This window comes from Diplotaxodon limnothrissa, linkage group LG7 (genome assembly GCF_057381915.1).
Source record: "Diplotaxodon limnothrissa isolate DT_005_m linkage group LG7, D_limnothrissa_male_GT1.1, whole genome shotgun sequence".
In the NCBI taxonomy this organism is placed as follows: Eukaryota; Metazoa; Chordata; class Actinopteri; order Cichliformes; family Cichlidae; genus Diplotaxodon; species Diplotaxodon limnothrissa.
This window is the reverse complement of record NC_140602.1, coordinates 44,106,087-44,124,063: the sequence shown is the minus strand read 5'-3', so window position 1 is coordinate 44,124,063 and position 17,977 is coordinate 44,106,087. Positions and strand designations below refer to the sequence as shown.

Here is a 17,977-nt window from a genome sequence, read left to right as displayed (position 1 = left end):
CACCATCTCTGCCACATGAGTCTATAAATAGAGGTGCTTCAACACAGTTTACCTTTAGGACGGCCGCACGTAGAAAACAGCCTTCATTAATCTTGCGCGTGTAGTTAGCAAATATAAACAAATCACGTCTTTCAATCGTACAATACTGCAAGAATCAAGGAAAGCAATAGAGAACTCGTCATCTGTAAACATGTCAAACTCCGCTTGGGGCGCGATTTGCACTGTGGGCACTTATGCTCACAAAATTATGAGAAAAACGTTGGGATTTGATGACCAACGTTCACCCACTGCTGACCAAACTGTATGCGAGGCACCTGAAGTTCGCTGTGGTAACCAAATTTTACACGCGGAACATGAGGTACCATTGCCAGATCAGCATATACCTGAACCCCGCTTCAGCAGCTGCAGAGGACAGCATAATCAGAATAGCGGTTTAAACCAAGTGTGTGAAATTCTTCACCCTGAACATATACAGCAGCAGCCTTCTGTGATTCAAAGACATCAGCTATGGGAAAATTCAAATCGAGATGCATCAGACCCTGCTGAATCCACGATCCCAGACCTAAGACCTAGTCCCTTGGAAGGGAGAGAAGAACATAATGGGATTCTTCATAGAGGGGTTTCTATCATCAGGAAAGGAACTGGATTTTTAGGACAATCCATTACCACAGTGTCCAACATGTGCAAGTCAGCAATTGTGGCTATTCGTCCCATGTTCTGGAAAATGGTCGAAGAGGTCAGAAATTATGTGGCACACCTGATGTCACGTGCTGTAGGATGTATTTGCGTTTGCCTTTACATTTTATTGTTCTTGGTCAACAAAATTGGAGGTATATTAATTTATTTACTTTCATTTTTAGCACAATACCTTTAATTTTCCTCTATGGAAATGGAAAAGGTGAAGACAACCTAATGTCAGTGCCAACTTTATTTGGCTCTAACTGGACTATGACGATTTTAATAGGGAAATAACTAATAATTGGGGTATAATGGGGTTAATTAGGCTCTTACCATCTCAGTCATGCAAACAACAGTTGAGAACCCAGCCAGTCACGGCAGAAGGCTGCTCCTTCCTGAGCCTGGTTCTGCTGGAGGTTTCTTCCCAACGGGGAGCTTTTCCTCCCCACAGTTGCCAAGTGCTTGCTCATAGGGGATCATCAGATTGCTGGCCTGTCTCTAATACTGTAGGGACTACCTTACAGTATTAGAGACAGGCAGCTGTTGTTTGCATTCAAAGCCACATAAATAAATTTGAATTCTCAATGAAATGAATGGATTTGATTTGATTCCTTTACCTTCACAGAATCCTTTTACTTCAGTTTTGTCTTCTGCTTCTTGGTAGCAATAATTAAGCTTCTTGCCCCATTCATCCTTATGCTCTCCTGTTTTTTCCTAACTGGCATGTCTGACCCGTGGGAGTGCAGACACCACACAGAGAAAGCCTCAGACTTTAAAGCCGGAAACATTTTCAGTGACGTCACAGAACAACGCACCTGCAGTCCACACAGTAGGTGACGTATCATTTAGTTAATCTTATGATTGCCGATCAGGTATGCTTTTAGACTTGTGCTATGTTTGAAATGATAAATGTTACAAGGTCAACAGTAGTAACATTGCTAGCTCCAGTTTTTTTTAAATGAAAGTGACAGATCTTAATGTGGGAAAAGCTTTAACCTTCCTATTGTGATGAATTGACCTGATTTCAAGTTTTAAAATGTAAAAAGAAAATTGTTAAAAGGACCTTTCTTATACAAAATTTCTGCTTGGATTAAAAAGTGTAACCAGCATATAAAATGAAAATGGTTTGACCTGGCAGCCAAAGTGGAGGCTGAAAGGGTCTAAAACTACATCTGTCTTTGCAACTGTGAGACATATTTCCCCAACACACACACACACACACACACACACACACACACACACACACACACACACACACACACACACACACACACACACACACACACACACACACACACACACACACACACACACACACTCCGTATTCTATTGACCTGACGTGTAAAGTGCAAGAACGCAGGTGTTGTGAACTGTCCTGTTCCTGTGGGCAGTAATGGAGTTGATAATAAGATATCAGCAAAGTTTACTGGAATTTTTTGGGTTCTGACACTTCTGGATGGCTAAACAAACTGACTCAGGGATATCCTTGCTGTACCACAGAAACAACACAACAGGAGGGTTAAAAACTGAGACCACAGTGAAATTAAGCATTCTTTGGTCAACACTGCCACCTACTGGACTCTACATTAAGGCCTAAGATTTTCAACTTTGGTTTAAATCATCTAGCCACGCAATGTGAGGAAAAGTTCACTCCAAACACAGTGAGGTTCATTCAAAGGAACTTTTATGTAGATGATGGACTTGTACGTGTTATATCAGAAGCTGAAGCAATAAAACTAGTGAAAGAGGCAAGAGAATTGTGTAGCAAGGGTAAACTAAGATTAGACAAAGTTCATACCAAACTGTGAAAATCTGATAAAGTCACTGTCGGGAGAAGAGAGTGCTGAAAGTATTAAGGACTTAGATCTATTGATGGAAAGACCACTTGGTGTTCAGTGGTGCATTTCTTCTGATGAGTTTTAGTTCAGAGTAACTGTAAAAGAGCGCCCAATGACAAGAAGAGGAATTCTGTGCACAATAGCATCAGTGTACGACCCACTGGGATTTGTGGCACCCTTCATCCTAAGAGGAAAACAAATCCTGCAACAGTTATGCCAAGAGAAAGTAGAATGGGACGAGCCACTCTCAGATCAACACTGTCACTGTGGGAATCCTAGATCTTCAAAACTTGTCAAAGGTGAAAGTTCAAAGACGTGTCTTACCTGCAAACACAGGCAGTGTGAACTACACCATTTTTCAGACGCTGGTGTGACAGGCTACGGAAAATGTAGTTATTTAAGAACAGAACAGAACAAAGAAATCAAGGACTTGACTCGAGGGAAGGACATTCAACTGAAGGATAAGACACACAAGCTCTACAGCCTAAGTCCATTTGTTGATGAGCAGGGAGTACTTAGGGTGGGAGGACAAGAGCAACTCTACACCCATATATCAAACATCCTGCCATTATCCCCAAATCAAGTCATGTTGTGTTTACTTATTAAACAGTACCACGAAAAGGTGCAGCATCAAGGAAGAGGAATAACTGTCACTGAGCTGCGCTCCAATAGAGTATGCATTACAGGATGCAGCGATTCAGTTGCTTCTCACATCTACAAGTGCACAACCTGCACAAAGTACAGGAGACATAGTCAAGATCATGGGAGGTCAGATTTACCAGAGGATAGAATGGAAACAACACCCCCATTCTCCTACTGTGGCATTGACTGTTTTGGACCTTTTTATGTAAAAGAGGGTAGAAAAGAACTTAAAAGGTATGGTCTTCTTTGTACATGTATGTGTTCTAGAGCAATACATAATGAAATGTTGGATGACCTTACAACTGATCATTTTATGAATGCATCATGTTGTTTTATTTCTATTTGTGGACATGTAATCAGGTGTGACCAAGGTACTAAATTATTTTGGTGCTAAGGGAGAGCTTTTGAGGGCAGCATGGTGGCACGGTGGTTAGCACTGTTGCCTCACAGCAAGAAGGTCCTGAGTTCAATTCCAACCGTGTTTGCATGGGTTATCTCCGGGTACTCCGGCTTCCTCCCACTGTCCAAAGACATGCAGTTTGTAGGGATAGGTTAATTGAAAAATCTAAATTTCCCGTAGGTGCGAATGGTTGTCCATCCCTGTGTGTTAGACTGGCGACCTGTCCAGGGTGTACCCCACCTCTCGCCCTATGACAGCTGGGATAGGCTCCAGCGCCCCCCGCGACCCTGAAAAAAAAGGAGAAATGGATGGAGAGCTTTTAAATGCACTGAATGATTTTGACAAAGAACAGTTGAAACAATGCAGATGTAAGTTTGTTCTGAGCACCCCTCTTCAAGCCACATGAGAGGTTTTTGGGGAAGGCAAATTAGGACTATTAGATGCGTTTTAACGACTATTCTAGATCACACTTCTAAGAGACTTGACACTTCCTCACTCAGAACGTGTCTTTATGAAGTTATGGTTATTGTGAATAGCACCTAGTAGTAGTAGAGAACCTAAATGACCCAAATTTAGAGCCTCGTACACCAAATCATATTCTCATGATGAAGGCCAGCATTATTCTACCCGCTCCTGGCAAATTTGTGAGCAGGGACCTGTACTTGAGAAGGAGATGGCGCCAAGTTTAGTTTTTAGCCAATTAATTCTGGACAAGGTGGAAGAAGGAATATCTTCTCACTCTTCAACAGAGACAGATCTGGCAAAAAGATAAAAGGAGTGCAAAGGTGAAAGATATTGTTATTCTTCAAGAAGACAATTCTCCAAGGAAAAAGTGGAAACTGGCAAGAGTAACAGAGGTATATCCAAGCGTAGATGGAAGTATTAGAATGGTTAAGCTTTTTCTCTGTGATTCAATTTTGGATAGGGATGGGAAAAGGACTGTCAAACCAGCGTATCTTGATAGGCCAGTACACAAAACTGTGCTATTGCTAGAAGCAGAATAAATGCTAAAATGTAAGCATGTTCCTACTATAATGTGTTTAGGCAGAAATCACAATAGGTTTGTCATTTGGTGGGAGTTTTACTGCCATACTTTTAGTTAACATATTTTGTTTTGCACTATGCATATTTTATATGTCATTAGGACATTTATTGTGGAAATTCTCATGTAGGAACTATTGTACTGCATGTTGGTTCCACTGGTGCACCTGAGGAAGATGCATGCCCATGCTGAGGTATGACCATGGCAAGCTGAAGCTGGAGAGACAAATTTAAGTCAGAAGAAGTTCAAATGTTCTTAAAAATATCTGTAAGGTGTTTATTTCTGCCTCAAAGCATGGGCCAGTATGTTTTGCATATTATATCGATGACTTTATGTCTCTGTTTCACCCGTCTTTCTATTTCATTGAATTTACATTGTGTTTTAGTTCAACGGTTGTGAGTTTGTGATCAAGTTGATGCTGTAACAATATCAACCCCGAGACCTTACAACTCACTTTAAAGCCAACTTCATGCCATCAATAAAAATAACTCTTTGACTTAAAGAAGAGGTGGAAGTGATAAATATGTTTTCCAATAAATCTGATGGCCTACTAATAAAAGCACTCTGTGTAATTTAGACTAAATTAAGTGAAATATATGTCTACTATCAGACTAGAAGACGGAAAACACATCATAAGATGTTTACTTGAATTCTCAGCAACTTTGGTCCTCAGCCAATAAAAAAATATGAAACTTTTACTGTGACGTCATAGAAAAACTCACCAAGGTCAAATCTTATTATGTTTACACGCAAACACATATCATCATTCTCGGGTTGAGCAACGCTACGGCTTCACTACATCTGTTTGTTCTGTACAAAAAGACGTGCAGGTCACTTAAAAATATCTCACCCTGTGTTTCTCTGCCTGTGGTAGAGGTGGAACCAGATCAAGTGGAGCTGATTCTTGAACAGCCTCAAGTCAGAGCTGGATTGACCTTCTGTCACCAGGTACTGATGAGCCCGCTGTGGAGAAACATCACTGATGATGTTCATGAATCCCCAGCTGACTCTGGTAACCTTAATACAGCACAGAAAAAATGTCACAATATTCATTTATGTTGTGATTATTGTGATAATAACAGAAACAGATGCATCTATGTCATCATCTTTGAGCTTTTACACTTAACATAATTATAAAAACATGAGTATAAAAGGTGTTAAAACTCTGATGCCATCTTGGAATACTGCACTTTGTTCATGTCATTACAACATTTCTCTCTTTCTAATCATATATCTAGATGTTATGTCAACACACATTTAATCTACATTATAAGAGTGCCTTTGTGATAAATGTGTCTTTCATTCTTGAATTAACTGGTTAAATATTTAATCTAACTAAACCCTAAAGATGGAGTCAGAAGACAACAGTCACCTGAAGGGGCTGAAAATTGTAAAGACCCTACAGAACAATCAGTAAATGTGAGTAAATCTGTGATTCTGCGAGTAACACACTGGGTTCAGTTTGGAGGTTGAACTCTCACTCACCAGGATTGACAGCTGTCTGTGCCACAGTTAAACTCATGCAGTGCTAATTTAAAAACTCTCAAATATTTTGGACAATTTATATTTTTCTATCACAAAAAATACACGTCTTCATTGAAGTAAACACACAGAGCAATTAATATATATTTTTAAATATAATTTTTCTTTATTTTAATTATCAAATTACAAATAAAAAAAACAACCCACCTAACGAGCCCTGGTCAACCCCTCACTTGAATTTTTGATTTTCAGTTTAAGGCAATTAAATTCAATCCAAAGATTCAACCCCAACAATCAAGTGATTCCCTATGAGCAACGGTGGACAGGAAAAACTCCCTTTTAACAGGAAGAAACCTGTGACAGAACCAGGCTCAGTGTGGGGCAGTCTTCTGTCATGACTGGTTGGGAGGTGAGGGCAAAATAAAACTGAACATAAATGAGAGCACAGTATAGTTATTATGTTATAATTAGCCAATCAAGGTGGGCAGGTAATAAATAGCGCCCGTTATGGCAAGACCTAGACCTAGACCTACGTTACTTGCGAAGTTGGCAAAAGCACTCTGTGGTGCTTTCTCACGCCTCACATTCTCAGTCTCTTTCTTTCGTACACTCAACTCCCTTTCAATGTTGTCCATCCTTGCATTAATCATTCTATTTTGCTCTATGAGAGCCTCTAAACGCTGAGCTATTCTCTCCATTGACTAACTTTGTAACTGCTGCAGGGACAAGTGTCAAAAGAAAAAAAAATGTTCCCTGAATTATTTAAATGTAAAGGTATTACCTTTGTCAAAGACTCCTGCTTTGCAAAAACAAGTCGCTGTTACCGAAGACGCACCAAGGTAAACTGTGTTAAAGCACCTCTATTTATAGACTCATGTGGCAGAGATGGTGACGTCAACCGTCACGGGAGACTGTGACGTGCGGTCGACCGTCACGTCACAGTCTCCCCTTTGAGAAGATCAAAGAATCAAAGAATAGCTCCGTGTCATTCCGCGCATGCTCAGATCATGCGTATTGAAACGAACGGGATATTTATTTATTCATTTTAAATACCTTGCTATATAACAAAGCGCGCACTCAAAGGACGAGGAGAGTTCAAAATAGGGCTGTTCGATATAACGACACATATGGATGACGATATGAAAAAGTCTATCGCTTCATATTACGGCAATATTTTTTCATGGTTTTTATGGCTGTATCCCAATTCAGGGTCTGCAGCCTTAAAGTACGCAGCCTCAATGGTCCTCAAGGGCCGTGTACTCAAAGACCGCTAAGGCCGGAAGTGCGAGGCTTGTGAAATGGGACGGTCTAGCCTCCGTCGCGCTGCCCAGGTTGCCTAGCAACCATGATAGCTGGAAACGTGTGGTTGACAGAAATTAAGGAGAACATATTTTGTTCGTTTGTTTGTTTCTACATGAGCTTTGTGTGATTTAATAAGCATCTGAGGCTGAGACCACAGGACTGTAAAACATGATTGTTGCATGCTTGCATATTTCTGAAAACATCTTAGTGGTGTGGCAGCCATGGGTTGAGCCAGCCCTGCAAACCCTGTGGATGGACGATGCAGTGGACAGTGGGAGGAAGCATCCTAAAGCTCTCTTTGCAGACCAGCCTGTGTGATTCTCCACTCGCCGACCAGAAAAGACAAACGGCGGGTCTCAGTTGCAGCACCTCATCCATTCTGTATGCATGAATCTGCACGCATGTATCACCTTCATTCAAAAAAAAAGGAGCCAGCTATTTTATTACTGTTGACCTTGTAACATTTATCACTTTAAACATAGCACAAGTCAAAAAGCATACCTGATAGGCAATCATAAGATAAAGCTCGTAAGCACTTACCTGTGGAAGTGCTTCAGTATTTATTGCATTTGGCAGTAACTGTGGTTCTAGCTGAAGCATTTACAGTATTTTTGAAGGAGGCGAATTCATCGTCTTATCTGACAAAAATCAACGCCTTTTCCTGTTATTTGTGACCATTTTGTAAACAAATATGCTTCTTAGAGTTGACATTATTAAAAATCCTGAATTGGTGTAAAAGTTAAAAAAAAAAAAAAACACTTTCCCCTCTTTTTCTCTGGTAAAACCTTTTGGTGGGCTGCAAATACTTCCTCTGTGTAGACAGTAGTCGTGTTGTTATTCGCTAACTTAACGGGAAAGCTTAAAATGAGTTGAGGCTTAAAGCTAAAGCTGAAGTGAAGAGACACTGAAGGACTGAAGAGGTCACTACATGCTGAAACAAATCCAGTTTGAAGCAGGTGGCTTTTCTAAGCCCGACTCTGGAATTTTGTTTGCTGTTGTGATGAGAGCAGAGCAGCACGTTTGAATGACTGCGTGTTTAATTCACAGAAACGCCAACGCAGCCATGGGTGTCCTGCTGTCCAAATCCATGGATGACAATTTAAAAAAGCAACAAGAATTCATGCTAACGAATGCACGGCTGCAGGTGAGTGAAAGTGCACCCACTCGCACATCACCTCTGACCTCTGCTGTGACATCTTTCACTAGTGAAAGATGGTGAAAGTGAAAAAGCAAAAAAAAAAAAAAGCAGATTTTTAATTATTTTTTAACACATAAAATTGCCCCAAACCTTCCCACCAAAAGGTTTTACCTTCATACTTTGAAATTGTACTAGTTGCAGATGCTGAAATGATGTCGGACTAAGTTTAAATTGTGCACTTGTTTATTTGCATTATTTTTGTATCAGCTCCATGAGTACAGGAGACATCCACAGCAACTGTAGGTCTGCAAACATTTTTAATCTCTATGACTACAACCAAATCCATTTAGACCCACTACTTTCCCACTACTCTCTGGAGGAGGTAATTAACTACACTGCTCATTGTCTGAGTAGTGTGATCACTGTGCGTTACTTCCTTTGTCCCACACACTGACACAAACCCCTGTCCTAATGACGACACGCATACCATCTTTCTTTTAGTGTTTAAGTATTACTACACACCAAAGTCAAAAACCAGCCCAAAGTGATTTCACAGCAGGTACCACTGTGATTCTACTTAAAGAGGAAACTTGCACAGGTAGAAAAAAAAGTTTGTTACCCTGGTGAAGATCATGCTATGGCTTCTGGACTGGGGTGAGCATACACTCAGCTTTAACCTCACTCTTCTCATTTTTCTAGCTCTTATAGTGTGTTAGTAAGATGTGGATCCAAGTCTGTAAAGCAGTTCTGGAAGGCGGGGATACATATTCTAACATGTGGTCTAGTTCGGTGCCTGATACACAGTTTCAAAAATCTCCTGTGGCTGCTCATATGTACGGTACACATATTTTGAGAATGGACTTCCTAGGAATGAGGAATTGGTGCCATCAAAATGGATTTATAGTAGGGGGTAGAGGTGGGAATCACCATACAACTCGCGATACGATATTATCACAATATTTAAAGCACGATACGATATTATTGTGATTTTTTTTAAAAATATTTTGCGATATTCATATTCTGTACATAAAGATAAACTTTATCAATATTCATTTTATCTAATATCAAAGTCTCACACTCAGTCTTTCTCTCATTTCAGTCAGTTTTATTGTTGACAAATTGAATGGTTTGTATTACAGTCTAGTCCAGTGGTTCTTAACCTGGGTTCGATCGAACCCTAGGGGTTCGGTGAGTCGGTCTCAGGGGTTCGGCAGAGCCTCCACTGCGGAGGTCGCAGAGGTCCAGCCACGCCCGAATTATCGTGTAAATTTGTGATGACACGCCCCCTTCTGGCCATCACTGGCTGCAGACGATCATGCTACACTGCTTGGCCAATCAGGGCTGCGGGGAATGTAGCGCGCGCAGTAGTCAACATGTGAATGTCGTGGTAGTACTTCGCGTGATTTTTTTTTTAACATTTTAATCCATACTAACTATGTCGGGCAAAAAAAGAAAGTGGTTGGACGAATATGTACAATATGGATTTACATGTATCACGGAACGTGATGGGAGTGAGCGTCCTATCTGCATGATTTGCAACGCCAAGTTGAGCAACTCTAGTCTCGCACCGGCAAAACTAAAGGAACACTTCTTGAAGCTGCATGGAGACGGGGAATACAAGAACACAACACTTGCTGAATTCAAGGTGAAGAGAGCCAGATTCGATGAAAGGCCCACTCTGCCTGCTCTTGGATTTGTACCCGTTAACAAACCGATCCTCACAGCATCGTACGAAGTTGCTTACCTGATCGCAAAGCAGGGCAAGCCACACACCATTGGTGAAACACTCGTGAAACCAGCCGCGTTAAAGATGGCAAATCTGATACTCGGAACAGCGGCCGAAGGTAAATTATCACAAATTCCTCTTTCAAATGACACCGTCAGCGACAGAATAGAAGACATGAGTAAAGACATCTTGGCTCAAGTAGTCGCCGATCTGATTTCAAGCCCGGCAAAATTCAGCCTTCAGCTCGATGAGAGCACAGACGTTGCTAATCTAAGCCAGCTTACTGTTTTTGTGCGCTATGTGAAAGATGACATGATAAAAGAAGATTTTTTATTTTGTAAGCCTCTTACAACAACAACTAAGGCAGCCGATGTGAAGAAGCTTGTGGATGACTTCTTCGGAGACAACAATCTTTCATGGGACATGGTTTCTGCAGTTTGTACAGACGGAGCTCCCGTCATGCTGGGAAGAAACTCTGGTTTTGGTGCGCTAGTAAAAGCCGATGCACCACACATCATTGTGACTCATTGTATTTTGCACAGGCATGCATTGGCAACAAAAACCTTGCCTCCAAAAATGGCAGAAGTATTAAAAACCGTGGTGGAATGTGTGAACTATGTGCGAAATAGTGCTCTGAGGCACCGCATCTTCAGTGAGCTGTGTAAAGAAATGGGCTCTGAATTCGAGGTACTTCTGTACCATTCTAATGTTCGGTGGTTATCCCGGGGACAGGTGCTGAATCGTGTTTTTGCCATGCGTGTGGAATTAGCCCTGTTTTTGCAAGAGCACCAACACTGTCATGCAGATTGCTTCAAAAATCCTGAGTTCATTCTCATTTTAGCGTACATGGCTGATATATTCGCAGCTCTCAATCATCTCAATCAGCAGATGCAGGGTGGTGGAGTCAATATCATAGAAGCGGAAGAACACCTGAAGGCTTTTCAAAAAAAGCTAACGTTATGGAAACGACGAACAGAGAACAACAACTTTGCAAACTTCCCCCTTCTGGACAACTGTGTAAGTAAGGTCGAAGATGTGTCTGGAATCGGAGATGTTTCTGTATCCACGGAACTGAAGCAAACAATTGCAACGCACTTAGATGAGCTTGCAAAGTCTCTCGACAGATATTTCCCTACAAGAGAGTCATATCCAGCATGGGTGAGACAGCCGTTCACGTTTGCTGTTGAGACAGCAGATGTCAATGATGAATACCTTGACGAAATCATTGAAATTCAGCAGAGCCAGGTTCAACAGCAACTCTTCAGAACAACAACACTCTCAACGTTTTGGTGTCGACAAATGGACAAGTATCCAATTATTGCTAAGAAAGCCCTGGATTTTTTTATATCATTTGTTACAACATATCTTTGCGAGCAATCCTTTTCGACGATGCTGGACATAAAAACGAAGAAAAGGAACAGACTTTTCTGTGAAAATGACATGAGACTGGCACTTGCCAAGGTGAAGCCACGCATATCTGAACTGGTCTCTCAAAGGCACCAGCAGAAGTCACACTGATTTGCAGGTATGTAATTTGTTGTAAGTTCATGCATTGTGTTGGTTTTGTTCTTTGAACAAGGTGATGTTCATGTACGGCTCATTTTGTGCACCAGTAAAAAAACATATCTATGTCTTGAATTTGAAAAAAAAAATAAAAATTTCACTAAAGAGGGGTTCGGTGAATGCGCATATGAAACTGGTGGGGTTCGGTACCTCCAACAAGGTTAAGAACCACTGGTCTAGTCCAACTTAACTGAATGCAACCATCTGGTACAATTATAGCTATTCTGAACTATGCAATTTATGAAAACTATGCAGCCCATTCAGCAACTGAAGAATTTGAAAGTAAATTTAAAAATATATATAATTTTACATTAAATAAAAAAGTTTTAAACTTAATTAAAATTAAACATGTCTTAAATTAAAATAAGTAAACTGTCATGTTTATTGCTGCCAAAAAAAAAAGTTAAACACATTTGGACACTCTTCCTCAATTTTTAGTCACAAAAAGAAATTCTTCTGTGGAAATACACCACTGGGCTCAGATGTTCATATTGCTGTCTTAAGCAGGAGGAACTTTCTTTGGAAAGATGGAGTCAAAGAGGGTCAAAGCTTTCTGAAATCTTTCCAAATTACTGTAACTGTAAGATGCTTTTTTAAATGCCTATTTTCAATCCCCTGGCAATATTTCAATAGAATTGAAATCTTAGCATTGGTTAGGCGCCTCAGGTCTTCTCCTTGAGTCCTTTCTTTGTGGATTTACTAGTGCATTTAGGAACATTACTCCATATCCAATTTTGGACAAATCATTTTTAAAAGCATGAGAGCATACAGAGTGCCCAAAAGTCAAAGTTTGCAAACATGCAAAAAAAAAAAAAAACCTTAATCCACAAAAAAAACCCTAACATGAAATATTTTGTATTCATCAGGAATACCTGCTGCACATATTTTCCGCATGTATTTGCTCTGCTTTTCTTTCTCACATGTTACATCTGTTTCTTTTCCTTCTTCCAATGTGTAGATCATGATGATTTGTGTGCATCTGTTTTCAAGTTAGTGTCCCGCTTTGTGTTCATACTTGCACCCTTCACAAATGTCACCCTCAGACTGCGTTGGTTCATTTCTGCTTTTTCCAGTCCTGTCCCAGAGTCACAGTCTGCTGCTTGTCTGAGCTTGCCAAACCCAAATCTTTTCCTTTTGATATTCCCACCAGCAGATATGTTTGTCTAGTTTTGAATTGCACATCTACACTGATAGGGCTAATTTATCACTTATGGGTTCGTAGCTATCCCATACAAACAGCCTGTAGAAACAGAAAATGGTAAAGAATGTTATACAAAGACCCTGAAGTCTTTAATGTAGATGACACATTATCATTATTATTGTTGTTATAAGTGTTCATTATTATAAACACTCATGAGTCATTTGGCATCAGCACAAAAATGAGAGGGAGATGGGCAGAATATTGAAGGATCAGAGGCAGTGAAAGTGGATGAGTTTAAATAGCATCCAACCATCCAAAGTAACAGTGGGTGGAGACGAGTGTCAGCGGTAATTTGTGATGGATAGTTGCAGACTGAAAGGAAAGGTTTTCAAGATGCTATGATGTGTGGTTTGGAAAACTGGAGGTGACAGAGTTGAAGATGTTAAGATTTTTTTGTTTGGAGTGACCATGAAGGACATGATTAGGAATGAGTACATCAGAGGGCCATTTCAGGTTGAGTGCTTTGGAGACAAACTAACTAATAATGTGAAACTGGTGGCTGAGCAAAGATGTGCAGTGATCTTTACTTATGTTACGTATTTGTGTATATGGGCATATTGAACTGCTTCATTTTTATAAGATGGAGACCCTGCAGCATCTATGTACTTAGATGCTGGAGTGAGTTTCAGGATAGTTTATTCAAATTTAACATCCTCTATCTTCCATTTACTTCCTTTTTTGTGACCCAGATGAAGCCGTCATGAAAGCTGACCTTTCAGCGAACGTGTCACCCCATTTCCCGTTCCTGCAGCTCATACACATGGTGTGGAGGAGCGGGAAATGCTTTCTTTTCATAATTGCATTCTTCACTCATTCACAACATGGGCCGTTAAAGGGGGACACCCTTAAGTGTGCTCAGACTACTCACTAGTTTGTTTCAGCGGATGCTGGCTTTAAAAGAACAAACACTGTCAATTACAGAAGTCATTCCTGTAATTTCCATTGAACCTAAAGAGTGTACAGCCAAGAGTCGATGTCAGGAGTACGAAACACCCAGATTGTGGAGATGAAAAGTTTGTCACTTCCTCCTTCCCTAGAGCGTAGTGTTTGTAGTTGGCATGTTTACAGCAGTGGATTCCAGGGTTTAGTTTCATGACTTAAAAAAAATTCCAAAGAAACTTCTCAAGCATACATAGAAGTTCAGTCTGTGCTCCCAACTAATCACATCTCTGTTCACGTAATGTACACTTCCTACAAGTTTTTAGGGGCTTTTTTTTAAAAAGTACTAAGCCTTTGGTGCTTATGGAGATCTCTTTAAACTGTCTGTACTCTCATAAAACAATTAACTGATGAATCAGATGATTATTACAGCTCTGATCAACAGTAATTGACTGAAATTGATTATAACTGAAAATGAAATCTTACCAAGCAGGGAAAATTTTATTTCATCATTTCTTCTTAATTTATTTTTGTGTGTCTGTGTGCGCGCGTGCACGTGCCCAGATGGAGCGCCAGATTCTGATGCAGAACCAGATGAGAGAGCGGCAGATGGCGATGCAGATCGCCTGGTCCAGAGAGTTTCTGAAATACTTTGGCAGTTTCTTTGCGGTGGCCACAGTGGGACTAACTGCAGGGTGAGATTCTAACACCTCACAAAGATCTGACACAAACACACACAGACTCATCTCTGTGTTGTGCTTTTATCTTTGCAGTTAAATATTGTCTTCTGTTTATCATCATTTTTCTTTAGAGCTATTAAAAGAAAGAACCCAGGCATGCTGGCTCCCATCATACCTCTCAGTTTCATATTTGCCTACCAGATGGACAGCGCCTATGGAACGCTTATTAATCGTATGAGAGGTAAAGCTACACACTTACAGGCATCATCATCTTAAGGAAACCTGTTTAACATTTAAAAAGAGGGTGCACAGACGGGTAAATAAATCCTTATCAAGCATTATATAGTGATTCTTTGCTTTGGTTTTCGAGGATTATTTTACTTTGAACAGCAGAACACAGACTCACTATATCCAGAAAACACAGGCTCTAATATACAGTTAGGTCCATATATATATTTAAATACGTGAATAGTGTCTGTTTACCAAAACAATTTCCACTTTCCGCTATGATGGGCATCTATATAATGTGTAGACGCCCAGCTTTCATATGAGAAAATCCACATTCAAATCGGATGAAGGTTTTGGAGTTCCGGCCCCTTAACGTGTGCCCCCCGCTTTTTAAAGGGACAAAAAGTAATTGGACATTTGACTGAAAGGCTATTTCATGGGCAGGTGTGGGCACTTCCTTTGTTATGTCATTATCAATTAAGCAGATAGAAGCCCTGGAGTTGATTTGAGGTGTGGCGCTTGCATTAGCACGATTCAAATGAATACATTTTATTTTATTTGTCCAGTTACTTTTGATGTCCTGAAATGATGGGATTGCATTTTAGTTCTCACATTTTTGTGCAATCTTTTTGTTCAACCCACTGAATTAAGGCTGACAGTCGGCAGTTCAACTGGATCTGAGTTAATTATATTTAAAGTTGTTATATTTAAAATTAATTGTGGTAATGAACAGAACCAAAATGCTAAAAAAGAAAAAGTCTCTGTCCAAATGGACCTTACTGTTTACCAAATAATGCATCTAAATGTTTAACAAATATTGTGTTTAGTTATTCATTAATGACATTTTTAAAAAAGATTGCAGTCACTAATTATACCCATTAAATGTGTTTTTCATGATGTCTTTAGGGGAAGCTGAGAATATCATGGAGACTGAAAATGACCGTCTACAGTTACCTCAAGGGACTCCAACCTTTGAGAGCATAGAGAAGGCCCGCCGTGCTAAAAGCAGCCTCAGCGCCTTCTTGGAGAAATAATGTAATTAGTTATTGTCTAACAGCGTGGTTCCAGAGAGGAGCTGCAGCCACTGTACATTTCGTTTTCAACAAACCACAAAGACGGGGAAGTGGCTCACAAAGAAACCTCAGGTTTAGCTGTCCAAAACATACCCACTCCCTAAACGATACACAACTATACTTTATGTAGCATTAAGGTAAAAGCGGCCTCAGCTCCTTCTTGGAGAAATAATGTAATAATTTATAGAACAAACGTCCTCTATCATGGAAAATTTTAAGGCTCTGCTATTTCTCTCTGTCAGGTTGACCTTATTGAACGAAAGGCTCCTTATTCTGTCTCATTTCAGTCTTTCAGATACACCAATCGGGCATTACATTATGACTACCTAACTAACACTGTGTTGGTCGCCCTTTTGCTGCCAAAGCGGCCCTGACCCATCACATGATATCTGGCACCAAGATGCCAGGTGTGGCACTTTGCTAGTGGTCATAATGTTATGCCTGATTGGTGTATGCCACATGTTGATCCATGAGTTAAGTTTTATTACAGTGTTATAAGAGCATTGTGTGACCACAGCAGATAACTTGTCTCTAAATATTGCACAATTGCAGTTATATCATCAGTGTTTTCTTTAGGTTGTTATTTTCTAGGGTTTGTGTAACGCTAAGTTATTTAAGGACTAGTTTATGTCAATGGATGAATTTACTGACTGACGCGCAGAAGAAATAGTTCTTTATGGAGCCCAGATGGTGTGAATGATGAGACCAAAAACTGCAATGTCTTGTACCAAAAATATATTGAATAAATAGGGGAAAGGGGAAATGGAACAAAATAATTAACACAACACACAACGTAAATGTCCACAATTAAATAATAAATCAGTGCTGTGATTTTTCTGTGCAAGAGTCCTTTTGCTAAGAGTCCTTTTTTTGGTCCTTTTCTTTTTAAAGTTCACTTTTAAGGTATTCCTCCTTAGGGTCCAGCTTCATACAAGGGGGAAATATGTCCGTAATCCAAAGACGGCTAAGTGGGGGAAAAGAAAGAATGGTCCTACCGGCTCGCCACTTCAATATGAAGAAGATCAATTCAAAGAGGGGAAAAAAACCTGACCTGTAGGTCAGAAAAATGTCCATTAGCACATCAAGTTCAATTCAGTTTACCGGTAAAAAAATATGCTCTTCTGCAAGTCTAGGTAACAATGCAAATCATAAATCATCATCAATCAATGTAAAACAGTTAAATCATTAATCATCTTGGCTACGTAGCTTAATCTATACATTCCAGTAGCGTTCGCTACAAACAATACAAAAACAACAATAAAGAAAAACAACTGTCTAACAGACAGCATAGCCGAATTCAAGGCAACACATAACAATAATCTTTCAATCGCACTTTGTTTCAAAGTAAGCCCATTAACATGCTTAAGTAAATAAAAGTGTTCAAAAACAGCGGTTTTTGAACCGGAGTTCTGCTTGCGGTGGGAGCGCTGCCGCACAAAGTCATTTTTTAATCGCGAAAACGATCGGCTGGTTACTGACAACCAAAGGTTGAAAGATATTAAGGACACTTACCGCTGAGTTTAAAGTTTAAAGATGAATTGAGGGGAGAAAACGCTTTGTTTTCCAACACCGTTCTAAATGCCATAAGCTCACAGCCACAACAGGAGTCGAACCCGGAAGTATCCCTCCACAGCCGGTTTTCAGAGTTGCCGCGACGTGGGAGGAGCCAATCAGAAGAGGGACCTCAAATCAGCTGACGTGGGTCATGTGACAGGGAGTAGTTGATATGGGTTACATTTGCTTTGATTATGTATGATGGACTTGAAGGGAAATTGATAGTAATATTAATCAGTTTATGTTATCTCTCTGGGGGGTTTTGTTGTATTTAGATGAACAAGAATACCAGCTGCTATAAGCCTGGTTCATGAATGTAATGATGATGATTGAACAAAGTGGTAAGACAATGATTGTTGGTCAAAGCTGCAATTAGACCAGTGCAGAGCAGAAATTCTCTTAAACACTCTTCATAACAGCTCATTTTATCTGGCTCTTATGTGTAATACGTCGCCTTTAAAAAGCTCCTGAAACACTGATGACTGTTGCAGGTCACTTGCCTCTCTGTTTAGATGATAGACTGTATGCAAAAGATGGACGTAGCATCCAAA

The 17,977-nt window shown here is 40.1% G+C and overlaps 1 protein-coding gene across 1 annotated transcript; it reads left to right on the top strand.

Moving 5' to 3' along the window:
- The first annotated feature begins 8,436 nt into the window (after positions 1–8,436).
- Positions 8,437–16,111, top strand: LOC146628866 (plasminogen receptor (KT)-like). The gene is made up of 4 exons (XM_085358140.1): positions 8,437–8,528; positions 14,456–14,586; positions 14,703–14,812; positions 15,706–16,111. The coding sequence occupies exons 1-4, from the start codon at positions 8,448–8,450 to the stop codon at positions 15,831–15,833; spliced, it is 450 nt and encodes a 149-aa protein (XP_085214266.1). The 5' UTR covers positions 8,437–8,447; the 3' UTR covers positions 15,834–16,111.
- Positions 16,112–17,977: the final 1,866 nt, after the last annotated feature.